At 43.2% G+C, this 26512-nt stretch overlaps 1 protein-coding gene and 1 long non-coding RNA gene across 5 annotated transcripts in view; one reads left to right on the forward strand and one right to left on the reverse strand.

Annotated features, from left to right (window-relative positions):
* Positions 1 to 26512, forward strand: part of TSPAN12 (tetraspanin 12) — a 92913-nt gene that overhangs the window by 41149 nt on the left and 25252 nt on the right. For all 3 annotated transcript variants that reach the window (XM_082239864.1, XM_082239866.1, XM_082239865.1), the window contains one exon: positions 25273 to 25347. In XM_082239864.1, coding sequence (XP_082095990.1) covers positions 25273 to 25347 — 75 coding nt within the window. The remainder of the gene's footprint in view (positions 1 to 25272; positions 25348 to 26512) is intronic.
* Positions 715 to 4801, reverse strand: LOC309541742. Of its 2 annotated transcripts, XR_014223865.1 has the most exons (4): positions 4185 to 4801; positions 2528 to 3602; positions 1826 to 2252; positions 715 to 1055 (listed from the first exon to the last, which is right to left on the reverse strand). It is a non-coding gene; the product is annotated as an uncharacterized lncRNA (long non-coding RNA). The 2 variants fall into 2 exon arrangements; XR_014223866.1 differs by lacking the exon at positions 4185 to 4801 and having other exon boundaries at positions 2528 to 3742.

Consider the following 26512-nt stretch of genomic DNA (forward strand, 5'->3'; position numbering starts at 1 on the left):
AATGAAAGACACCACTAGGGGCCGCCGCCAGATATGTTGATTATGCAGCTATTCCACAATAGGGAACGGAAATGACCCATCAAACGCAATCACCCGTAGGTCGTGGTTAACAGCTTAGGTGGCTTCAGAGGCGGGCGCCCCACAGAATTCGGCGTCCGGGTGCAACGCACCCCTAGCATCCCCAGGTAAAGACGGCCCTGTCACAAGGGCAGGGGCTACATGGGGAAGGAGGAATAATTGAAAATAATCTTCCCATTTCCTCCATTGGTGTTTGCATGAGGGCAACACTATTCATTGCAAGTCTTCTGGACCCATCCCAATGTCTGCTCACACACTTCCCAACCCTGACAACCATTGTCTAATTGTCTAAACTGAGAGTGAATACACACCAGAACATTCTTCTTCTCCTCCTCCTCCTCCTCTACTGCCCTTTATTCGAAGATCACAGTGCGGTTTACAATATAAAAACACAAAAATGCATACCAGAGTAGCACTAACCTCCCCAGCTTAAAAGGTCATAGATTATTTCATGAGCCAAAGGCCTGGAGAGGAATGTTTTTGCCTGGCACCTAGAAATATGTAATGAAGGTAGATTGGAACCTGCCCATTATGTTTGCTCGCTGTATGTGCTTCTTGAAGACAAATTACATCTAAATTTTGTTTGAAAATTATATGTTCAATTTTATTCGTCAGGGAGTCTTGGAAACAAATGAGCGTGGTTAATTAGAAAGATTTATTGCAAAAAAACCGCAACAGAGTTCATGGAGCAGTGAATGCTGCTGTCAGTCCATCAGTGAAGATGTTCCTACTGAGGAGGCTTCTTCCCGCAAAACCAAAAGGAGCCCAGCCTCCTCTTGTGACGTGATCTGTCCTGAAGTCCGCCTATTCGACGAGAGTGGGGGCTAAGGGGGGTCAGCCCCTCCCCTTCCTCATTCCCAGACACGGAGCTTCCATGTTCATTCCTTCACTCTGAGCTGCTGCTGTAATTTGAACTCCACTGGTCGGCTGGCAAATGGTTGTCTGTCTGCCACCAGGGCTGTTTTCAGTCGTCATACCTGAGGGTTGGGGACAGGACTCCTGATTGTACTCATCTAGTCCTGCGTTTAAATCCCCCCCCCAGGCTGTTTCTTAGCCTTAGCTGATTTACACCAGACCCTGTAGCAACTGTCAATAGATCCTTCAACATACTCCAATTCCTCTCCCAACCAATCCACAATTGCCTTGGCTATGTATGTTTTAAGAACTTGTCCCTCCTCCACCTCTGGAAGGCCTCTTCTTCGCAGAACATTAGATTTTTGTCTCATCTCTAAGACCGCGAGACAATCCTCAAATTGACCCTGTCTGCCAGCTAAACCTCTCATATCCCCCCCTTATTATCTCTTGTTCCCCTCAAATTTCTTCGTTCTCTTTTTCAATTTTTTCCAAGTTTTTCACAGAAATGTACAAAGTTTCCCAACTTTGGGCCTCCAGCTGTTTTTGAACTACAATTCCCATCATCCCTGACCACTGGTCTTGCTAGCTAGGGATGATGGGAGTTGTAGTCAAAAAACAGCTGGAGGCCCAAGGTTGGGAAACACTGTATTTAATTTACCAGACTTTTCTGTGACCATTTTTGTGTTCTTCCCAAATTCCGCTACAATTTTTTCTTTCTGCTTTTGCATTTGTGTCAGCATCTCATTTTTAAAATCCAGAATATACTCTATATTTGACTTTCTTCAGATTGTTTTACTGATGTTTTAATATTCTGTAAACCGCTTTGAGGTTTTTCTTAAAAATATAAAGCGGTATAGAAATTAAATGCATACATACATGCATGCATACATACCTGGGATGCTAGGATAGGAAGCACCCACATGATCTAGCCAGTGATGAATCAGGGAAGCATCGTTAGAGCAGCAGGCACAGTGCAAAGGTTGCTTGAATTGGTCCTTAGATGCCTTGGTGGAGTTCAGAACCAAGCTTATTCACTGAAATCACTATCCCCAAACACTCCCATGATAATACATTGGGAAGTGAGGGATGTAGGGAAAAATAAGAGGGGCATGATTGTTGCATTGGAAGTAAGCATGGACACCACAGGGACTTGAACCCCGTCCTGGGAACCAGGAGCGCCGACCACCAGTGGTTTTTTTGCTTCTTTTTTTTTAGCAGTGCAATAAGGTAAAAAGCAAAACCTGAGAGAACATTCTGTGAATGTTCTCTCAGGAAAAACAACAACCCATAAGATGTTCAGAAGAGCTCTTTGGAGAGACCTGTGAAAAGAGATGAGATTCAGATTTAGTGTGGAAAGAAGGAAGATTGTTCACCCTTTCGTTTGTGCATCTGAGGGTGACTTTATGTCTTGCAGTTCCCCCTTTTTTGGTGTGCGATCTAGAGTCACTAGTTTGTCCCCAGCCACCTTCCACTACTCCTACAGAAAATGAGTTTTTATTTATTTATAAAAAAACAGCTTTTCTTACCACCATGACTTCTGGGACTCTGCTGGAAGCCCTGGCTTCATTTGAGGGTTGGGACCCCTTGGACAGACCTGTGAAGAGACCAGCAGAAAAGAAAATGAGAAAAAGGAGAGACCAATACAAAAAATATTGTCTTGAAAAAAAGACCACTGAGTGGTGGAATGTGAACTTTAGGTAAGCAGCACAGTCCAAATGCAGGTGATTTCCCCCTCAGGTACAGTGAACTGTGGGAAGCCTGTAGGAAAGAAGAGCTGGAAGAAAATAAGAAGTGTTCTCCTCTCCTCAGGTGAGCCTCATTGTGGCGACACAGAATAGGACCTCTTCTGACAACTCCGTCACCGCATCCTGAAAGAGTCTTAGCACAAAGAGTTGCAGACAGAACACAACATAAATTTTCTTCCCAGCCAAGCAAGGGATACTCACTTAGATGTCCTTCAGGCATAATGTATACAAGTATATTGCTGCTGTCATTGTGATGTAGCGTTTAGGGTTTACTTGTGAGATACCTGAGCGTGACATCGCCTCTGAAAATACAAGAGTACTTGATAGTAACTTCCTTTCACTGTGATGGTCACTTCAAAGTGAGTAGTTTCTATATTTTTGTTTATATAAAGTCAACGCTTTGTGTTGTCTGAGCTACGTGCTAAGTACGGTAGCTGTTCCAAGATGCTTAGCAAAAATAAAATAAAATCCCCAAACCTTGTTTATTATCACCAGAGAGCCGTGTTATGCATCAGGGATCATTTTGCCTGGCCTGTTCCGTAGTTAACCTTTTGAGCTCCATTTCCCGTATCTTTTCGTAATCTTGCAGGTTCTGCTGGAAAGGCTTAGTGGAGTTGATGTTCTAGTCTGCTTCCTCATTTGATCCTCACAGCAACCCTGTGAGGTTGGTTAGGCTGAGATAAAGAGAGTTCCATGGCTTAGTGAGGATTTGAACTCAAGTCTCCCAGTTCCTAATTCACCACTCTTGCCGCTCCACTCTCTCAGGAACTTCCCTCAGAGAAAGCACTTTCCCATGAGATCCTGGACTTGCCATGTCCCTGAACAGTCACTCCAATCACCATCAGCAGGTTCATTCTCAAAATGCTTTATTTGCCTTTCCAGCAAGTTTTTAACTTACCTGTCTTTCTCTCCTTCCAAGGCAACCTGAGCCAACATGAAATTAGAAGGAGCAGTTTTGTCCTCTCCCTGTCTTCTTTGCTCCCCCCCCCTTCACATGCACATTTCTCGCTTCAGCAACAAAAAACCCCAACTTTCTCTTCATGAAATGACTTCTCTAGTTGCCTTTTAAATTTTCTCTCTGCTTTAAGCAACCTTCATATCCATGTGCTCCTTTTCATTTGAAGACTAATTAGTTTGAAAGGTAAATAAAACTTGATTCTGCCCGCTTCACATCCCTTCATTCACCTTCATTTTCTCTTGGCTTTTCCAGTTATTTTTCTTGATTCTCTTTAACATCTCCATCTTGGTATTTTTCTGAGTTTTCAGTTTAAATTTTGCTTGGCTAAAATCTTTTTTTTGGGGGGGGGACTTTCTCAAGGTCCACCATCTGTCTACAATTTACTGTCCCTGTGTTATTAGGATTAAGTCTTCTTTGATCTCCTTCGGTTTCCTTTCAATTTAAAATTTAGTGTCTCTGCTAACACTTTTTAGGGACAAATACCTGATTAAGATATATGTGCGCAGTATTTGAAATCAACCACAGCAGAGATCGCAGGTGAAAATTACCTGTGTCCCTTTTTAAAGTTGTAAACGATGAATTTCAGCAGAGGGAAATCCCTTCATTTACTCCATTAAAAAAAATCCCAATAGTTTTGAAAAGTGATCTTACCTGAGCTGGTTTGTTGCCTTTTCAAACCTGTTTCATCTTCCCCAGCCTCCCTCCCCTAATCCCTCTGCCCATTAGCTCCTTCAGCTCTGACCAGTGAGAGGGCTAAAGCCAGTACTCTAGCCAGGGACAGGCTCACTCAGCGGAATGCGGCTCGCTCCTTCCACCACTTGTTGGTCATAAGAACACATAAAAAAGTCCCCTGCAGCGTTAATACAGTGGGTGCAAATGTCTTTACAGTGGTACCTCGGGTTAAGAACTTAATTCGTTCCGGAGGTCCGTTCTTAACCTGAAACTGTTCTTAACCTGAAGCACCACTTTAGCTAATGGGCCTCCTGCTGCTGCCGTGCTGCCGGAGCCCCATTTCTGTTCTTATCCTGAAGCAAAGTTCTTAACCTGAAGCACTGTTTCTGGGTTAGCGGAGCCTGTAACCTGAAGTGTCTGTAACCCAAGGTACCACTGTATTTTCTTTTCCTTTTTAAAAATATTTTTTATTAAGTTTTACAATAACATTGTCTCAAACAGAAAAAGTAATACAGTTCCCCAGCTCCCCCCCCCCCGGGAGACTTCCCTCAACTTCCTTTTCTGGTTTGTTACGCAATAAAGGTAAAGGTAAAGGGACCCCTGACCATTAGGTCCAGTCGTGACCGACTCTGGGGTTGCGGCGCTCATCTCGCTTTACTGGCTGAGGGAGCCGGTGTACAGCTTCCGGGTCATGTGGCCAGCATGACTAAGCCGCTTCTGGCAAACCAGAGCAGCGCACGGAAACGCCGTTTACCTTCCCACTTGAGTGGTACCTATTTATCTACTTGCACTTTGACATGCTTTCGAACTGCTAGGTTGGCAGGAGCAGGGACTGAGCAACGGGAGCTCACCCCGTTGCGGGGATTCGAACTGCTGACCTTCTGATCGGCAAGCCCTAGGCTCTGTGGTTTAACCCACAGCGCCAACTGCCTTACATTCTTCCAATTGAATATTATATATTCTTATCATTTTTCTTTTCCCCCTCCGTACTTAGTTTTAAATTACTTCTAATATTTTGCTATTTCCCCATTATTACATCTTATTCTCTATCTTTGTTTTGTTGGTTGTGAGTCCACTTCTTTACAATGTTTCTGTAGATACAAAATAAATGGTTCCCAATCTTTTTTAAAGCCTCTCTTGTCCTTATCTCTCAGTTTTCCAGTTAGCTTCGCCATTTCAGTAGACTCCATCAATTTTTCTTGTCATTCTTCTTTAGTTGGTATTTTATTGTCTTTCCATTTTTTGGACTAGTAATATCCTAGCCGCTGTTGTGGTATACATGAATAATTTCTTCTGATCTTTTGGCAAGTCTTGACCTGTAATGCCTAGCAGAAAAGCTTCTGGTCTCTTAACAAAAGTTATCTTAAGCATTCTTTTCATTTCATTATAAATCATTTCCCAGAAATTTTTGATTATTTTACAATTCCACCACACATGAAAAAACGCGCCTTCTTTTTCTTTACATTTCCAACACTTGTTGGAGCTTGTGTTATACATTTTGCCATCTTTGCCGGTGTGATATACCATCTATACACACACATACACACGAATGATACTAGTTACAGGTAGGTAGCTGTGTTGGCCTGCTGTAGTCGAAACAAAACAAAATAATAATGTTTTTTTTTAAAAAATAATCCTTCCAATAGCACCTTAGAGACCAACTAAGTTATTTTTGGTATGACATTCGTGTGCATGCACACTTCTTCAGATAAGCTGCAAAGTGCATTTAACAACAACAACAACAACAACAACAACAACAACAACAACACTGTTTCTTTAATAGAAAACCTGTATTCTGATGTCCCCAAAGAAAGCCTTCCCAAAAGTACATTGGGCACCTTGCTATAAGGACGTTTACATGTTTTATGAAGCTCAAATCTTGCAGTTCTGTTTTGAAGCTTTGAGGCTGGCAGTACCTTCATTTCCTCACAAAACGCTACTATGTAGTAAAATCTAAACCAAGTGGAAGCATTTGGGTTTAATGCAAGATGTAAATCTAAACTGAGTTGACATGTTTAGCCTCTCTAATAGCACTGGAACCCGGCTATGAGAAGACCATAATTTATTATCTGCAGCTGCCTGCATATGGTCACTTGACAGCAATCTAAACGGAAAGGTTAAAAATGAGGAGGCTTCCTTTTGGCTTAAACTAAAGTTGGGTCCATCTGTATAGATTGTATACATTAATTGCAAAAACCTATTAGTTGAGAGCTGGAGGGTCCTGTTAAGGATGAAGAAAGCAATGCTCAAGAAAGATGGCTGGTATCTGTAAGGGGAGACTGACCGCCATTATTATACCTCAGTTGGGTATCTTTGATGACCCTGATTATCCAGACCAGGGGTAAGCAAACTGTTTCAGCAGGGGGCTGGTCCACTGCCCCTAAGACCTTGTGGGGGGCTGGACTATATTTTGAAAAAAAAAAATACGAACGAATTCCTATGCCCCACAAATAACCCAGAGATGCATTTTAAATGAAAGCACACATTCAATTATTGTAAAAACATGCTGATTCCCGGACTGTCCACAGGCCGGATTTAGAAGGTGATTGGGCCGAATCCAGCCCTTGGGCCTTAGTTTGCCTACCCGTGATCTAGATCCATTTCAATCTGGGTTTTAAGCCTGAGTTTCAACAGTAACTGATCATATTCTGTTGCTTTTAAAGCATTTTTTAAATCTTGTTTTTGGTAGGTGATTTATTTTTTAACCATTTTAATCCAACTTATTAATATATACTTTTCCTGTTCTTGTCTTTACAAATGGAAAAATGGACCCCCAAAAATACAATTCCTAGTCCAATTCTGTGAGTTCCCTGTGAAAGACTGATGCTGTACCATGCAAATGAAAGTATATCTATTCCTAGCCAATGCCCTGTGGTCTGCTTGGGTTTGTGCTGCATATGTATTGTACATCTTCTTGAGTAAACATATATATAATCCGTGTAAGCAAAAACCATATACAAGCAGTATTCTGTTTACTTACATAAATTAAACTAGTTATAGGTAGGTAGCCGTGTTGGTCTGCCGCAGTTGAAACAAAATAAAAAAATTCCTTCCAGTAGCACCTTAGAGACCAACTAAGTTAGTTCTTGGTATGAGCTTTCGTGAAGTGTGCATGCACACGAAAGCTGATACCAATGACAAACTTAGTTGGTCTCTAAGGTGCTACTGGAAGGAATTTTTTTATAGATTAAACTAATTCATATTTTTACTATCTTTTGTTGTCTTATCTATTTATTAACATGAATTAAAGAAAGAAAAAAAAACAGAAAAAAGAAAAAAGGTGTGGTTGAACTTCTTGTCTTTTCCCGGTCTATAGTCTTATTCTAGTAATGAATATACATAACATTATTGAGTTATTCTTTATATTCCTTCTAAGCCATTTCTGCATATTCCATAAGTTTTTGTATCCATTCTTCTTTCGCGGGGACTTCTTCTTCTTTTCAGACCTCTCCATACAGTCACAAAAGGTTGCTTGCCAGTGGCAAAATACAACTGGTGCAATGGGAGTATCAAACGCTGACTGTGAGAACGGGGGGGGGGGCGCTTTGGTCTGATCCAGCAGGGGACTTCTGATGTCCTTATTGTGCTTAATCAGGTCCTCCCTTAAAGAAGGCACGTAATGTGGTGAGACCTGGAAAACCGACACCCTGTGTTCTGGGTGGGTACGATTGGTCAGCCACAACACCTGATTGGTTAGGTCTCTTGGAGCTTGGTGCAATCTGGCCAATGGGATGCAGTCCAAACAGTTTGAGGGACCTATTTATGCCCATGCACGTGACCCAGAACTTCCTCTTTTGGCGCATGCATTCGGAACACCCGCCCACCTCTCCCTACTTTTAGAGCTTTCCGCTTGACCTTGCTATGCCGTCGTGTGTCATCTGTTGTTGGGACAGGGGCACGGCAGGAATCTTCCCCACTTGGCTGATTGGCTGTTGCCATTTGGGTTTCGCCTGCCGTGTAGCAAATTGTCACAACTTGTAAGGTTGCGGATAGGCACTGGTTCAGGTGATAGGGATGGGAGAATGGTCTCGCCATCCCTATGTGAAGGGTATTCTGTTAAAGGAATCCAGGGACTCGATGGTTTGGTGCCCGTGGCTGAGTCCAGGGGGACATTTGGGTGGCGGAGATAGCCTGTTCCCGGCTTTCCTCTTATCCAGGTGTTCACCCTTGGCTGACCTATGCTGGAACCCTGGGTCAGTGTTACCTGCATGGCAGGGAGCTAGTCGAACCAGAGCCTATGCAACCACTCACCTTCTGTAATCAATAAAGTTGTGCCTAAATTCTGCCAAAAACCAAAACCAAAATTTGAGTCAAGTGTGAATTAATTTAGGGGGGAGGTTTCTGGGTCTGAACACGCAAATGCAAGAACTGTGTTAAGGCTGTACTGCAAAGCCTCCTTTCCAGCCTTAAATCTGTGAGCTGTAAAGGCTTGAGGGAACACTAGCTTAAGATTTGAAGCTTTGTTGTACTGCCTTTCCTCCTTACAAGAGGAAAGAGCTTGCCACACAGCCTCCGGAGCATAGCCCTATTTTAAATGGAGACACGTTTTTTGCAGACCCTCCATGTGACCCTATTTACAGTCCCAGACTTACAGAAGCTGTCCCAGTTTCTGATTTGATCCCTGAATGTCCCACTTTCCCTTAGAACATCCCTATTTTCATCAGAGACATGTTGGAGGGTATGGAGTTATACGACCCCCGGGCCAAGGAGATAACTATGCAACCTTTAGAAAGACATCTTAGGCAGCCCTGTATAAGGAAGTTTTTTCTAATGTTTTATTATGTTTTTATATATGTTGGAAGCCACCTAGAGTGGCCGGGGCAGCCCAGTCACATGGGTGGGGTACAAATAATAAAATTATTATTACAGTGGTACCTCTGGTTACGTACTTAATTCGTTCTGGAGGTCCGTTCTTAACCTGAAACTGTTCTTAACCTGAAGCACCACTTTAGCTAATGGGGCCTCCTGCTGCTGCCACGCCGCCGGAGCACAATTTCTGTTCTCATCCGGAAGCAAAGTTCTTAACCCGAGGTGCTATTTCTGGGTTAGCGGAGTCTGTAACCTGAAGCGTATGTAACCTGAAGCGTCTGTAACCCGAGGTACCACTGTATTGTAAAATATTATTTTATATATTATTTTAATATAAAAATGATTGTTGTTATTATAAAATAGGACATCCCTATTTTCATCAGAGAACTGTTGGAGGGTATGTTTTTGAGATTGCATGCCTCTCTGCCTCAGACTCCCATCTAACTAGCCTTTAAAGATGGGAGCTCCCCAAGGCCACCAGGCAACTCCAATCTCCTTCTTAGCTCAACCAAGAATTACATGATTGAACAAGTGTCTATAATTGCATGCCTTGCCTAGCCTGAATAGTTCCTGAGAGAGCTAGCTGATATTCTGCATTGGTGCAACTAATTGGCTAAGCAACAGATCTTTTTTTTTTTCTTCTGAGGAAGCTATGCAACGCAATAAATAGCTCCAATGGCTATTTTGTGATATGAGTTTCTAGTGATGTAGCTTCTGGGGGAACATTTAAAAGTGTTCCTTGAGTAAATTTAGCCTTTCCCCCTATTGAACTGATTCCGGCGTGCACAGTATGTGCTAAGATGAACCACAAATGCTGCAGAATGATTTTCCTAGCACGAGACTTGTTCATTTCAGTATGTGCCAAGCTGGTACACTGGAATAAGGTTTAAATTGCTGGCCGTATGAGAAAACCAAATTTTTCATTTCCATAATGCTAAGTTTCCTGAGCCAGCAGTGAATTAACTCCAGTGTTGTTGCAGAAATAGGACTACGGCATCAAACCAATATTTTATAGTTCTCTTCTTCAAAAAAACAGACCTGAAAATAAAAGCCAGTAGAGCTAGGTAGATAATGGTGGTCATTCTCCCTTTACAGGAACAATAGCTCTGTCTTTTATATTGCTTATTTCCTCTTAACTAGACTTTCCAGTGTTTTACCTAATAGAATTGCAGCCAGTAATTCCAGTAAGAGACGACTTAAGAAGCAGCAATGGATAAAAGATGCTATCAGTTTCAGGTAGTTCAGGCTTCAAGGAATTGTTACGCTTCCATTTAATTCAATGAGACTTTGAGCACAGATCGCCTATCAGTTTGGCTCTTTGCCAAATAATCTGGTTTCCTGTTTCGTGAATGCTGTATATACAGAGACTCTGGTTCTTAAATACTTAGTTTTGTATTAGGTGGCTGGGGCATTCTGGTTGGAGGAGAACACTTGCCCATCATAAAGTTAAGATGTTTGCAGGAAGAATTTCATCACGGAATTTTTCTGTCATCTGATCCATTTGTAATGTATTTTATTTCTGTAGCTTTAGGGAGTCGTTTTTATTTTGAAATAAAATGCAAATCTCCTGCTTCTCCTCCTCCGTATCATCTACACATTTGCAAAAATCTCTCGGTATGTGAAAGATCTCTTAAATATTCCATTTCAGCTTGACATCAAAGACACATGGGTGCCTGATATCACTTTCTAAAAAGCTAGCCGTGCAATCTTATACATGCCTATCTGGAAATTATTCGTTGTTTCCAGTAGCGCTTTCTGCCAGGAAAGTAGGGTGCTGCCTCAGAGACAGTTCAGAGAGGCAGGGAGATCTAATGACTAGATGGGCAAGGCTTCAGGCAGGATTTCTGTCCCTCTCATAAAGACTTCCACTCATTTTAAATTGATAAAGAAAGCAGAAACACCAAAATATTAGTAGGCATAGTCACGAAATTAAAAGACGCCTGCTTCTTGAGAGAAAAGCAATGACAGCATCTTAAAAAGCAGAGACATCACCTTGCCAACAAAGGTCCGTACAGTGGTGCCTCGCAAGACGAAATTAATCCGTTCCGCGAGTCTCTTCGTCTAGCGGTTTTTTCGTCTTGCAAAGCAACCCTATTAGCGGCTTAGCGGATTAGCGCTATTAGTGGTTTAGCGGCTATTAAAGGCTTAGCGGCTAAAAGGCTATTAGCGGCTTAGCGGCTTAGAAAAGGGGGGAAAGCGAAAAAAATCGCAAGACTCGCAAGACTTTTGCATTTTGCGAAAGGAAGCCCATAGGGAAATTCGTCTTGTGAAGCGCATCGAAAAATGGAAAACCCTTTCGTCTAGCGGGTTTTTTGTCTTGCGAGGCATTCGTCTTGCGGGGCACCACTGTATAGTTAAAGCTATGGTTTTCCCAGTAGTGATGTATGGAAGTGAGAGCTGGACCATAAAGAAGGCTGATCACCGAAGAATGGATGCTTTTGAATTATGGTGCTGGAGGAGACTCTTGAGAGTCCCATGGACTGCAAGAAGATCAAACCTCTCCATTCTGAAGGAAATCAGCCCTGAGTGCTCACTGGAAGGACAGATCCTGAAGCTGAGACTCCAATACTTTGGCCACCTTATGAGAAGAGAAGACTCCCTGGAAAAGACCCTGATGTTGGGAAAGATGGAGGGCACAAGGAGAAGGGGATGACAGAGGTCGAGATGGTTGGACAGTGTTCTTGAAGCTACCAACATGAGTTTGACCAAACTGCAGGAGGCAGTAGAAAAGGGATTTCAAATGCTGTGGATGCCGTGTGCAAGTTGGCAGGATGTCCCAGGGGCCTTTGCACTATTGCAAAGACACCTGTTTCACCTCTGAGACTGTTGTTTACTATGTGCATGGGAAGTAACCCCTTGCCCATCAAGGAGTCCCTTGGATTCACCTGGCATCCAGTGCAAAGTGATGTTCTTGAGATCTTTCCTCCTCGCCGGCCTGGGAAGATGGGAATAAGAGGGGGACCGCAATTGCAACAGGGGTGACCAGGTATGGCTCACAGACCATCTGGCCATTCCTTGGTTAGATTGCATCGATATATCTGGTTGAATGAGCAGGGAGAGGTCCTGGAGCTAAACACCAGGAGCAGCTCACTGAGTGAGGTGGAGCCTCACAACTGCCTCCAAGGAGTGCAGTCGCTTCTGTTTACCAGTGTTAGAAGAATTTTAAGGTCATATATATATATATGAGATAAATGTTCATAACTGCATATATATAAACCACATGTCTGAAACCCTACAGAAAAAGTCCTGAAACCATTTTGTCCCTTCCAAATTGACCTCAAATCATGAGAGCCAATGTGGTGTAGTGGTTAAGAGCGGTAGTCTCGTAATCTGGTGAACCGGGTTCGTGTCTCCGCTCCTCCACATGCAGCCGCTGGGTGACCTTGGGCTAGTCCCACTTCTCTGAAGTCTCTCAGCCCCACTCACCTCACAGAGTGTTTGTTGTGGGGGAGGAAGGGAAAGGAGAATGTTAGCAGCTTTGAGACTCCTTCGGGTAGTGATAAAGCGGAATATCAAATCCAAACTCTTCTTCTTCTCAAATATTTCTCTGCAAGATCAAAGGAAAATGGAAGAGCCTCCCCATTGTCTTTTTGTTCACAAATCCTGTCTTAAGGGTATGTCTGTGTATGAATAGGGTGAGCCTGTGACCTGGCTCAGGAAATAAGTATTTATCATTACAAAAGACTGGCCAGGCTCCCCAGGTAATCCAATGAAGTGGCCATTAACAGGTCACGTACAGGACATAAACAACACACTTTGATTTCTGTTGTAGACCGCCTCTTCTGTGATGTATGTATGATTTTTCTGGGGGTGTTCTTGGACTCCAGGGCGGGCAATTTAAAATGTCTATATAAGGGCAGGCACACCTTTGTTCTCGGTCCTCCTCCGTCTTCCTGCATGTGAGGGAAGCAGCCTGTTGCAACAGCTTAATAAAGATCAGGCTAACTAGCTGCTTTGCTTCTCATTATTCTCTGGTTGGCTTCTGTTATTTTCTCCTACCAATAGGGAACCCACGTAATGACACTGTACGGGCTCTTGGATACCCCATAAGGGAACATGGGCAGATTTTGTTTACAACACCAGGGAAGAGCGAAGAGCGAAGCAACAGCAAAAATGGGACTGCACAAACACACCAGCAGGAGCTTCATTAGCTCAGCTGGTATCCAACACAGCTCCAACTCTGTGACTCCATTGCTGGGACGTTATTGCTCAACTCTGCTTACAAGCTGTTGCTGCTAAATACAGTTAATTAACAAATTATCCAAGCACCAGCTGATCTAGCACACAGCCTCAACCCATTTAGTTGAAGTCTTTTGTGTCCATAGCTGAACTGAGCTCCTGTAGTTCTCTTATTTCCTCTCACAAGAAAATTCTCTGTGGTCCATGAGCCAGTGTGGACGCAGGTGGTGCTGTGGTCTAAACCACTGCGCCTCTTGGGCTTGCCGATGAGAAGGTCAGCAGTTCAGATCCCCATGACAGAGTGAGCTCCTGTTGCTCAGTCCCAACTCCTGCCAACCTAGCAGCTCAAAAGCACACCAGTGCAAGTAGATAAATAGGTACTGCTGTGGCGGGAAGGTAAATGGCATTTCTAGCTTCCGTCATGGTGTTCCATTGTGCCGGAAGCAGTTTAGACATGCTGGCCACATGACCCGGAAAGCTGTCTGTGGACAAACGCCAGCTCCCTCAGCCTGAAAGCGAGATGAGCGCCACAACCCCATAGTCGCCTTTGACTGGACTTAACCGTCCAGGGTTATCTTTTTTACCACAAGGTTAGACTGAATATTGACCACAGTTCACTGCTGGAAGACTGGTTAATTTCAGGTGGACCCACTGGAACTTGATGGGTGGAAAAAAGTCAGAGGTGGCTATTTTGGCTATACATGGCTTTGTAGTGAATAGGACATGGGAACAGAAAAACTTGCAGGAAAAGTTGGACACATTAAATGCTTGATAACTTTCAGATCTATGTTGGTCTCTTGCTGAAAAGCCAACATGGGGTTGGGTTTGACTCCAGTCATATTCAGAATAGACCTATTGAAATTAATGAGCATGACTAATTTAGGTCCTTTAATTTCATTGGGTCTACTCTGATCAAAACTTTGGTGGATACAACCCATTGCACCTAGCAGTGTCGACTAACAAATATATTGTGATAGAAGTTTGTGGATTGGAACCCACATTTTAAGAACCATTGGTTAATGTCGTCTAAAGAGGGACCATAGTTTCTGATCATTAATTTTTAACCTTTCTTCAATTCCAGGTACATGAGTCAATGACTCATCCATGGTTTGAAAAATGTGTTCTTCACATGCTCAGAGGCAATTTTTATTGCAGTTACACAAACTACAGGGCCGAGCCTTGGCTCTGATTCAGCCTTGAATACGCCAAGATTGTAAGAAGTAATTTCCACAAATGTCTACTGCCTCTTGAAATTCTTTTATCATCTTGGTTAGCCAATAAAAACACACTATGTCATTATTTGACAAAAATACGACCGTGAAGCTGGTGGAATTTTAAAAAAAGAAGAAGAAGTAAGAAAATAGGCTTTTGTTACAGCCAACCGAAGCATGGGCCAGAATTATTGCTTTCCTGTGGATTTGTATCTATATAACAAAGAAAATCTGTTAGGAATATATCTCTGAGCTGACGGCACAAATCTCTTTACTAATAGGTTTTATCGGAAAAATGGCAGAAAAATAAATATTGTTTGGCAGATAAGCACTGGAAGGCTCTCACTGCACAGCCAAATGATTTGTATTTTAACATTTGCTTAACACAGTCATGCATGGTGCAATGAATCTATAAACTGGCTTGTCCCTCTCTACGTAAGCCAGACCAAAATGTGTGAGATCTTGGTTTAACAATGATTAAGTTCCTTTATGACTGAATAAAGTTGTTCAGATAGAACCAAACAGGTCGTGGCAGCTGATAAGATTCTCAGATTTGGTAGCAGAAGATGAATAGCTAGCATTCATGACCTGTAGGTGAACTGGCGTTTCGTGCCATTTTAACTCCTAGAATACTTCTCCCTCCCCATCACTTTCTAATATGGATGCAACTTTTTCAATTTGTCCATTAACACACCCACACACAGACTGTGGACTGGGTTGGGCCCTCAGAAGTAGCTCATACATCAAAAGTACAAATAAGTCACAGTAGCTGGAAATATGTGGTTTCAGACACTCCAAGTGCCCCTGTTTTCCAGTGACAGTCCCGAATTTACAGAAGCCGTCTAGGTTTCTGATTTGATCCCGGACTGTCCCACTTTTCTTTAGGACATCCCTATTTTCATTGGAAAAATGTTGAAGAGTATGGAGTTATCCAGCCCCTGAGCCAAGGAGATAAGTAACTGTACAATCATAGGGAAGGTTTTTTTAAAAAAATGTTTATTGTTTTGTTACGGTTTTATATGTATTGGGGACCGCCCAGAGTGTCTGGGACAACCCAGTCAGATGGGTGGGGTAGGAGTAGTAGTAGTAATAATAATAATATTGAATATGACGTCCCTATTTTCATTGGAGAAATGTTGGAGGGTATGTGGTTGCAGTCTGAAGGCATCAGTGCATGTATTGTGGGAAGACTCTTCCCTCTTCAGAAAGAACCCACACAACACCATCCACATAAGAGGAATTTTCTTGATGCTCAAACCTGTGCCTCTAAATTGCCCTTTGAGATGAGCCTCCCTGTGCTGGCTCTTCTGGGGTAAGCCTCCTCTCTTTCCTCCTCCTTCCATACAAAAGAAGAGTCCATAATAATGTTCATCGGTTACACAAGCAAACAAATGGAGTTTGCTACCAAAAGCAACAACTGTACTTTGCTTTGTTGCTGAGGCTGGCTCCTCCTCCTCCTCCCCCTCCTCCTCTTTTCTTCTTCTTCTTTTTCTTTTTCTTCTTCTTCTTCTTCTTCTTCTTCTTCTTCTTCTTCTTCTTCTTCTTCCTCCTCCTCCTCCTCCTCCTCCTCCTCCGCCCCCCAGTTACTTCTCTCAATAGTTTCAGCCTTTAATCTCTCCTTTTCACTTTCAAGGCCTTCCCCATGCCTCTTACTTGAGGCTCCAGAAGGGCTATGAGCGCTGTTTTTGTCTTTTTGGCATAGTAACACAGACCTGAAAGTTGCAGGTCCTTTTCAGTCATGTACGATCAAGAGGCTTCCTCCATAATTGCAAAGACTTGAAAGGCCACTTTCTCGTAATGAAAGTGAGTTCATCCCAAGATTTCAACCCTGTCTCTTAAGCTCAGCTGCCATCGAATGAAGCTGATTGGCAGGAATTCGGGGCAATCAGAAGCACCACTTAACACGCTATTGTAATTAACTTATGAAATTCGCTTCAAGATGTAGTGTTGACCGGTTACTTAGACCCGGTTGCTTAGACGGCCTTTAAAGGGGGATTATACAAATTCAGTAGTTGCTAGTCATGGGGGTGGGGTGGGGCTAAATGGAGCCTTGTGATTCAGCGACAACATGTCTCTAAATACCAACTGCTAAGGAGCAACAACAGCAGAGAGCGATTGCCTTCATGTCCGGCTTGTAAATTTCCCTGAAGTGGCCGTATTGCCATTGTGTAAAACCCTGATCCATCAGGGCTATTACATTTGCAGCGTGTGACCTAGCCACCCGGGTAACTCTTAGTTTCATGGCACAATTGTGTGATAGTTTGTGGTGGTGGCTAACAGATATGACACTCACAAGCTATAGGCCATCCTGTTTATGGGGATCATCCATGGATCTGCATTGCATCACATGGGCCAGCCATGGGTGGTGCTGGCCACCAATAGTAGTAGTAGTAGTAGTAGTAGTAGTAGTAGTAGTAGTAGTACCATGCCCATCTGACTGGGTTGCCCCATCTACTCCGGGCGGCTCCCAACAAATATAAACGCATAATAAACATTTAAAATTTCCCTATATAAGGCTGCCTTCAGATGTCTTCTAAAAGTCAGATACAGTGGTACCTCGATTTAAGAACAGCCCAGTTTAAGAACAGTTTGGTTTACAAACTCCGCAAAACCGGAAATAGTGTCTTGGTTTGAGAACTTTACCTCAGTCTAAGTTCGGAATCCGAACAGTGGAAGGTCACTGGCGGCGGGAGGCCTCATTAGAGAAAGCGCGCCTTGGTTTAAGAACAGTTTCGGTTTAAGAATGGTTTTCTGGAACGGATTAAGTTCGTAAACTGAGGTACCACTATAGTTGTTTGTTTCCTTGACATCTGATGGGATGGCATTCCACAGGGCGGACACCACTACTGAGAAGGCCCTTTGTCTGGTTCCCTGTAACTTCACTTCTTGCCCTGAGGGAATGGCCAGAAGGACCTCGGAGCTGGACCTCAGTGTCCGGGTTGAACGATGGGGGTGGAGACGCTCCTTCAGGTAAAGAAGAACCACATCATTTTGACTCCTAGCACTACAGTTTCTCACACGTTGCCTTCTAGCAGAGGAAGTGAGGCAGAACCTCTTCCCCCTCATATTTACCTTAATCTCCTGGAGTGCTTTGGTCACCTACACTTTGGGGTTTAGGTATTTAGGGGAGTTGGTGTCCGGCATGAAGGAATGCAGTCGCCACCCAAGTACAAAATTAAGAGTCCACCAGCTGCTCCATTACCTTGTACAAATATTGACACTGGACTTCGATTATTTGCTAAATGGGAGTGTTTCAATATATCACTCAATAGCCAATCAGTATGAGCAGCAAAAAATATAAACAACTGACAGCGACTTAGCGTTAAGGTCTGCAGAGAACCAGGCGTGACAGAGACTGGGATTCATCCCTGCTGGATTACTGGCTTTTAATCAGCTTTTTTTGTATTTTGGGGTGGTCAGGGCTGAATGTTTTGGCAAGGAGAGTATGCACAATCCTCTTTTTTGAATTGCTTTCAAAATGTATAGCAGCAGCATTTTAAATACTTATATGGTTCCTTTTGCTTTCTTTGCAATCGCGTTCTGCAGAGTCCCACATTTCAGGAGGTATTTAACACTTCAGCTCAGAATAAAGCATGTAGTTCTAGCGTATGGCTAGAGAGTCTGCACATTCAGTTTTCAGATATATTTCCCCCCGTTTGCTGCCTCTTCTATCTAGCTTTAAAAACACTGAAAAATCTATGAGGGAAAAAGACGCATAAGGGGCATTTTGTTATCTTGCTTTCAGACCAAAATTGAACAATTGAAGGTTTTTAACAAGTTTAATAGCAGCCAGCTAGTTTCACACTGCTGTAAGTATGACACTGGCTCAGTGCTTCTATTACCTTAGCCATAGTTAAGCGTAAACTATGGTTTGTTGCATTGCCTGTGTTTTAAAGAAACATAGTTTGCTGAACCAAGTCTTGCCTCAGAAAAGCATGGATAGAGAAACAGAAGCAACCCTGCTGTGTGACAGCGGAACAGACTTCCACGAGAGGTGGTGGCCTCTCCTTCCTTGGAGATTTAAAAGCAGAGGTTGGACGGCCATCTGTCCATAGCTGTCAACGTTTCCCTTTTTTTAAGGGAAATTCCCTTATTTTGAATAGGATTCGGGATCTCTTCCAACCTTACAATTGTGTGATACTGTGTTTCTGTGGTTTCCTCAGCGCTAATGCAATGCTAAACCATGGCTTTTTTAAAAGCCTGGCGAACTTTTCCTTCAGATGAGTTTAGAGCCTTTCTTGTCCTTTGAGCCCTTCTGAGAGCTGCTTATTCAAGCAGTCTTGCTTTTCCTCTGTTATCAGATGTGCAAGGAGCCTGCCCCTTCCTTCAGTTACCCTTTCCCTCCCCAACCCTCTGCTGGGGTAGCAAGTCCCAGAAATGCTGCCTTTTCCTTCCTCCCATGCTGAGGCCTAAGTTGCTGTGGACAATCTTGCCCACAGCCTAGCAGACCTCTTTGTTTCCCCCCTGTTACTTCTTCTCCATCCTTGCTCTCTGTCAGGCTTCAGGGAATCGACTCCCCCCCCCCTTTGGCAGTAGATAAGCAGAACAAAGGAAAGGAGTCTTTTTACGAGTTAGAAACTTTAATGATCACAGCAAGAGAACAAAGAATCCATTTTCTAGGAATGGTGGTGCTCCCAATTAAGGGTTTCACCCACTTCCTCCCTAGTCACTCACGTCACTAGTCACTACTGCGTCTTGTACCCTGAGCTTGTAACCACTGTGCTTTCTGTTCAGCTCTTTTTGACCTTGGGCTGAGCGGATGAATGCTTTCCAGAGACAGTGAATCTGTTAACCCTCTCTCTCCCAGTGTTACTTCTAGCTGTCCCCCTTCCAGTATTTCCCAGCTTCTGAACTATGCCCCTCTGCAACCACTGTTCCAAATCTATACTGTCCTCCTGCTCCTGGGGAGATTCAGTATCCTGATCAGAAGCAGAGGGAGGGGGAGGTTCCTACCATTTCTCCTCAGTGCAGACCTTCTCAGCACGGTCCCTGACATCCCCTCCCTAAATGTGCTGCAGGGCACACCTTTATCCAGGTTGAGCACTCTTCCTTCTCCTCCCCCAGGGCTGCCTTGCCTGGCTTCTTCTGGTTTTTTTGACTCCTGCCAGCAGCTGCCTATCAGGCTGACAGCTTGGACAGGGAGCTGATGGTGCCAGCTGCTCCTGACACTCTTTTGCTGTTTAATCACGTTGGCTCCCAGACTCATTTCTTCTAATAAAGATAGCCCTGTGCTTAACTGTTGCTCACAATAGCAATGCACTTGAATACAGAAATTTCGATGATCAGGATCTCCTGAGAGTTGCAGGGGCCACAGGAAGGCCTGGGATGTGTCTGGAGGGGTGGGCTTCCCGTGGAATATCGGAGGAAACTGAGTGAAGACAGCTTGTCCGTGAGCCCTCTAGCAGCTTTTCCACAGGTGGGGCTATACTGAGAGGCTATGCTCTAGAGCAGCGCTTCCCAAACTTGGACTACAACTCCCATCGTCCCTAGCTAGCAGGACCAGTGGTTAGGGATGATGGGATTTGTAGTCCAAAAACAGCTGGAGACCCGGGTTTGGCCAACCCTGCTCTACAGCATTAATGGCATACCTGTGGCTTTCCGGATGTGGATGTGGTTAGACTTCAGCTCCCATTATCTCTGATCGTTGGCAATGCCGGCTGATGGGAACTGGAGTCCAAGAACCAACTGACGAGCTGTAGGTTCCTCACCCAAACCCCAGAGCCATGCTACCTTCCATGTACTAGGTTCATCATACCCACTAGGTTCTTCCCCAAGGTTCTTCCAATATCTTATTGACAATTGAGGTGACATAAGAAGTACAGTTGTTAGACGGTTTATGTGGCAAAGTTCCTAGTTTACCAGGAACGTGCTTCCTAGAAGGTCATATTTGACTTCCAAATGCGCCAGTAGGTTTCTTTGCTCAAGAGAATTCCACATGGCATTCTCAAAATGCTGCATCAAGGCAACGTCTTATGCTTGATCAGCCTAATGGAGGAGTATCTGCTTGTTCCTGTCAATGCTGCATATTCCTACTCTTACAGAAAGGGTGAGCAATTCGTGACACAACTTCCATACTTATTGACCATTGGACGACAGGTTTCTTTGCTTTGCTTTTAAGCTGTGGCAGTCCCCCCTCCGCAGGGCTCTCCCCCTCTAACCTTGAGGATTATTTGCCAAGATGCCAAATAATGGGAGGATAGCACGACACTATCTTGACATCCATGTATTTCTATATCTAGGGGCCCTGTTGCATCCATGGGACCGTGGTTTCCTCACCATCACTTGCAAGCTCTCACTTTGCTCAGGAAAACGCAACTTTCCTCTCATTCACTTTCTGTTCGAACCATCTGAAATGATGTTTCACTTGTATTTGATCGTGTGGGAATAAACTGATAAACACATGGCATTTATTATCTTTGAAATGGTAATGTGGAGAAGGAATGAAGTCTGCATTGAAAACACACACATGCACAACCCAAAAAGAATAGTGCCACATTCAGGGGAAACCTGAGAAAATTAACACACTCCGCAGAACATTTGGGGCTTTGAAATAACCAACAATTTAGCAGTATTGTGAATCTTCACACCCCATGTACTGGCAAACAATAAGGGGGATCATTTAGTTTCATCCTGATTTCCCTGAAGTCAGCAGCTACATTTCAATTTGCTTGACCTAAGTCCACCCTTTTGCTTTGATCATATCTGTCATGAAGAGGATTTATTTTTAAAGACCTAACGACATTCATTCCATTTCTAAAATAGTTTGTCTTCCCAGCTGAGGAAACGCCCTTTTATTGGCATGCAAACGGGAAAAGCAGAGTTTCATCACTCCGGGATTTTGATAAGGGTAGCCGAAAAGAAGTGTGCCCTGAGGAATTCATTTCCCATTATTTGGGATGCTGTTCCCGGATTTAATCAGAGTTTTAAAAGAGCAGCTTCCAGAGTGATCTTTGAGCCGCCTCTCATCACGCTTCGTTGGGTTGTAACTATGATCTGAGCAGCAGAAGCCATCGGTTACAAAGGCAGGAACTTTTCTTGGCTCTCATCTTCTCCTTTTGAGTTCGCTTTGCAAATTGAGTGTTCTGCTGGGGGTCATGAGATGCTTCCGAGGGTACAGGCCAATGTCTGGATTGCTTGTTTCTTGGAAGAAAACTGGTAGCCAGTAGGAAATGCTGCACTTTCTCGTAACATTTATTGTCATTTATATGTATATATATATTTGTACACTGTGTAGATGTGTTCTACACAAGCTAGCGGTAAATAAATTTTCATATAAATAGAATAAAATAAAAGATTAACAGTTTCAGAATAACAAAGTGTTTTGTAGAGACAAAAAGTAATACAATGATTCCTAGAAATGACAATAATAGCTGTTATAATTGTTTGATTTATATACCGCTTGCATGACAAAATGGCATCTGAGCGGTTTACAAGTATAAATTTAGTTATAAAATCCATACATAAACCCCTGTAATGTGAGAGTGGCTGATCTATTCTTGACATTCTCCCAGGCACCAACCAATCTTCTTTCTCTCTTTCTTGAGCCAGAACCTCCCACCTACAATCTCACCTGTTGTTTCTGGGAAGTGTGTTTTGACTGCTTGTTGCAAACATTGTGTCGATTCCTTGCTTGCTGTAGATCAGTGTTTCCCAGCTTTGCGTCTTCAGCTGTTTTTGGACTACAATTCCCATCATCCCTGACCACTGTTCCTGCTAGCTAGGGATGATGGGAGTTGTAGTCCAAAAACAGCTGGAGACCCAAGTTTGGGAAACACTGCTGTAGATGCACAAAATGATGCATTGTACACATTCCATTTTATCTTTTCCTCTCCCCCCTGTCTTTTTAACAGTATTTAAAAGCTATCTGTGTTAAAAGCTATTCAGAAACTTTCTGAAAACCTTTTGTAAGGCAGAAAGCCATCACACACACACACACACACACACACACACACACACACACTGTGTTGCTTCAGCTGTGAAACATTTAATGGCATTCAGAAAAAGGAAATGTTGGAATTAAACCAATATATTGAGTGTAGAAGAAGTGGCTGAACGGTTGCATGTGAAGCATTTTCTATTTCCACGCCGGCATTCCTTGCACCATTGCCTGAAATATGATGGCAGAGTCAATCCGTACGATACACTGTATGCATGTTCATTATTTATTAGAGCAGTGAAAGGGAATAAATTAATAACAGCGGAAGATGCATCCTGACAAATGATTAATTGGTTTTCTAGCAACGCTGTAACTTTGAAAGAAGAGAGAAAATAGGAAACACTTTCGCAAAGGGAAAGTCCCATAAAATGCTTTTTTTAGAACAACAACAACATTTCCCAAGAGCAACGTTTTCCCCACTTCTTTACTGTAAGTAACCTGCACATTCTCTCTCAGGGTTAGGGAAACTGCCCAAAGGCACATTTTCTTATAGGCGACTTTCTGAAAGCAATAAGGCAGTGATGGGGCAGAGCAACAGGTGAGACTTACCTTTGTAAAGTCACATGTTTCCTATATACAGCCACCTCTCTCTTTTTTTAAAAAAATAATAATTGGTTTTTCAAATTAAAATTTTACAGAGATATATCAAACATAAATCATAAATTCCAAGGAATCTCTTGGACTTCCATCCTCCCCTTTGTGGGTCCTATTATTAATTTCCTCCTGCATCTTTTATGATGATACAAATCTTTTACATCTTCATTGTGTCCAGAATTCACCCTTAACCTACAAGTGATATTCTAATCCTACTAACGATTTTAACCGTTTACAACGGTTATAAATTTTCCCCTTCCTTATTAAAATTTTGGTCTTCCTGATTTCTGATTCTTCCGGTCATTTAAGCCCTTTCAGTGTAGTCCATCAACTTCATTTGCCATTCTTCCCTGGCAGGAACTTTATCATCTTTCCATCTCTGGGCCAATAACATCTGTGCAGCTGTGGTTGCATACATAGTCTTTCCTGCTCCCTTGGGAATTCGGCACCCAGCCACCTCATCCAGGGGTCAGCAAACTTTTTCAACAGGGGGCTGGTCCTCTGTCCCTCAGACCTTGTGGGGGGCCGGATTATATTTTTTGGGGGAAAATGAATGAATTCCTATGCTCCACAAATAACCCAGAGATGCATTTTAAATAAAAGGACGCATTCTACTCATGTAAAAACACGCTAATTCCTGGACTGTCCATGGGCCGGATTTAGAAGGCGATTGGGCTGGATCCGTCCCCCGGGCCTTAGTTTGCCTACCCATGTCATAAACCTATACAGCCAAAAGAGTAGCATTATCACTGTTCAATGATGCATTGACTCGAGGAGGGCACAGAACATGACTTTTGATGGATGCAATCTGAGGATAGGGCTTGTGGCCTGGGAAGAATCCCAAGGGGACCCAAGTAGGGCACATTTGGCGTCTGTTCCTGAGGTTCCTCACCTCATTCTACCTCCTCTGCAACCATTTCTCAGAAACTTGAGTTCCCTGAACCAGGCCTGCCACTGACCAAAGTAGCCGCCTATTCTGTGAAATATCTCAGACCATTTTAGCAAGCTGTACTCTTGTTCGGTGATGAGCTGCAGTGCAGTTGGAGGTGGAGCAGTGTGGAGGCTTAACAGAAGGATGGGCCCAAAGCCGCTGCTGCCATAGCGACTGTGAATGGCTGTGCCACTTGCAAAGTGTGTTTCCTTGACCCAAACTGTTCAAAGGGGGCATGTGTGACTGGGTAAATCAGTCATAGGCCTGCAGCCTGAATACGAGAGATTCCTTGTTCTTGTTGGTCCCTGGTCGTTCTGACGCCAATAACAAATTTGTATGTGTTTGAATTTCAGCAACAAATGAGAAAGCAATGGTTCTCTCCCTCTGTCATGCGCAAACATCTCCTATTAATAAGCCCTAAGACAAGAAATGCTTGATTCATGCCCATCTTCCAATTAAAGCTTGCCGACTGAAATCTCCTGGCGCTATGACTGAACCAGAAGGTGCCAGGAATTATTTCTTCTATATCCACCCTATAAGTCGATGTGGTTACCAAACCACAAAGGTTGCATTTGTAAACACCTTTTTTAAACAACTGATATAGCTGTGGATCAGCACTCACTTTAACTATTTGCTTACTGGGTGACCTTAAATAAGACCCACTGCCTATGATAGCGACCAAATAGCTTTCTATAGGTTTCCTGAAAGGACACATGGGAAACCCTTCGAACGCTCAGATGTGCTGTATATATGCCAAACTGTGGTTGCTACCAATAATATTCCTCCTAGTGTGTCGTTCGTCACGTCAGTGCAATTTGTGGGGTAGTGGCTAGAGTAGCAACGCTTTTTTTTTTTTTTGCAGAAATAACAGTATGGTAAACCAGCTTTGATTTACTACACGGTAAATAACTGCCTTGTAACTTGATCCTAAAATTATTACTTGGAATTGAACAGCCACTGATTATGTAACCTGCTATGATAGCACCAGCTGCCTGTTCTGAATTCCTCTTACCCTGAATTCTTGAAAACTACCCTCAGGGCAAAAACTACCCTCTATGAGCAGCTTTTGTCTAATTGTTTATTATCACAGCAGTTGGCTTGCATCCATCCCATTGATTAAGTGGGCTTGGAACATCTCGCTTTGGGAGGTAGGTTAACTATACCAAAACAACCGTTATATGCGTTTGGTTAAGAAGCCAAAATTATTTTAGGATTTTTAGAGGACAAAAAAGGTGTTTTAAAACAAGAAGTCATTTCTCCCTACTAGACTAGTTACAATTTAACTCCTGTTTTGTGTTTTGCAGTATTTTGGAAGTTTGCTTGTTATATTCTGCATTGAACTGGCCTGCGGCGTTTGGACCTACGAGCAGGAAGTTGCGGTGAGTGGGTAATGTACAGCGGTCAGATATTTTGATTGGAAAAAAATACAGCCATACCTTGGTTTTCAAACAGCTTAGTTCTCGAAAGTTTTGGCTCTCGAACGCTGCAAACCCAGAAGTGAGTGTTCTGGTTTGTGAACTATTTTTGGAAGCTGAACGTCCGATGGGGCTTCCGCGGCTTCCAATTGGCTGCAGGAGCTTTCTGCAGCCAATCAGAAGCTGCACTTTGGTTTCCGAACGTTTTGGAAGTCGAACGGACTTCCGGAATGGATTCCGTTTGAGAACCAACTGCAATCCCTTCTAATTTGTGCTGCCATTCTAAGCACGTTTATTTGGAAACAAAGCCTATGGAAATCAATTGAATGTTTGGCGTGCAATCCTGTACCGTTCTACTCAGAAGTAAGTCCTGTTGAGTTAAATGGAGCTTACTTCCAGGTAAGTGGGTGTCCAATGGCAGCCTTGGGATTCTCTTGCTTAGTGTTAGTGACATGCGAATCTTAAACCCACCAACTGGGCTGTAAGTCCAATATATCTCACTGGAATTCTCAGTCAATGTGTTCAGGGTTGTGCTTTTTATCTATTTTGAAGCATTCTAATTTGTATTGTTGTGTAAAGTGGAATGTCAGAAAGCACTTCTGCCACGTCGTTGATGAATAACCATGGATAACCCCACATATGGAGACAGGTGGCAGAATTTTTTTAATTTATTACGCTGTGTATGTTTAGAGGCGTTTTTCATTATTATTTTGGGTGTTCTACAGGGAGGAATCCTAGCAGTGAAAACAGGATGCGGGGACCAAGTATGAGCTCAGATTAATCCTTGAATAGCAGTTTTAACAGCAGGTGCTTTTGCATGTGTAAGGTTATCAGCTGTCCTTTCGGAAATGCAGTCGATTCTAAAATGTGCTTAATATGAACATAATCGGGGTTTTTTGAAACCTAGCTCTCTATGTCTTGCATTATACCGAGGCAAATTTTCATTGAGAAAAATTAGCCTCACCAAAGGATTATAGGGATGGCGACCCATGCAATCAGAATTTGCAGTGAGAATGGACAAATTAACTCGCCACGTAAAAGCGACTCTCAGCACAACCCCCTTGCAAGTCTACTCACTGAGCTTAATAAGACTTAAGGGACACGGGTGGCGCTAAACCACTGAGCCTCT

The sequence above is a fragment of the Podarcis vaucheri genome (assembly GCF_965113315.1).
Source record: "Podarcis vaucheri genome assembly, chromosome: 10".
NCBI classification, from domain to species: Eukaryota; Metazoa; Chordata; class Lepidosauria; order Squamata; family Lacertidae; genus Podarcis; species Podarcis vaucheri.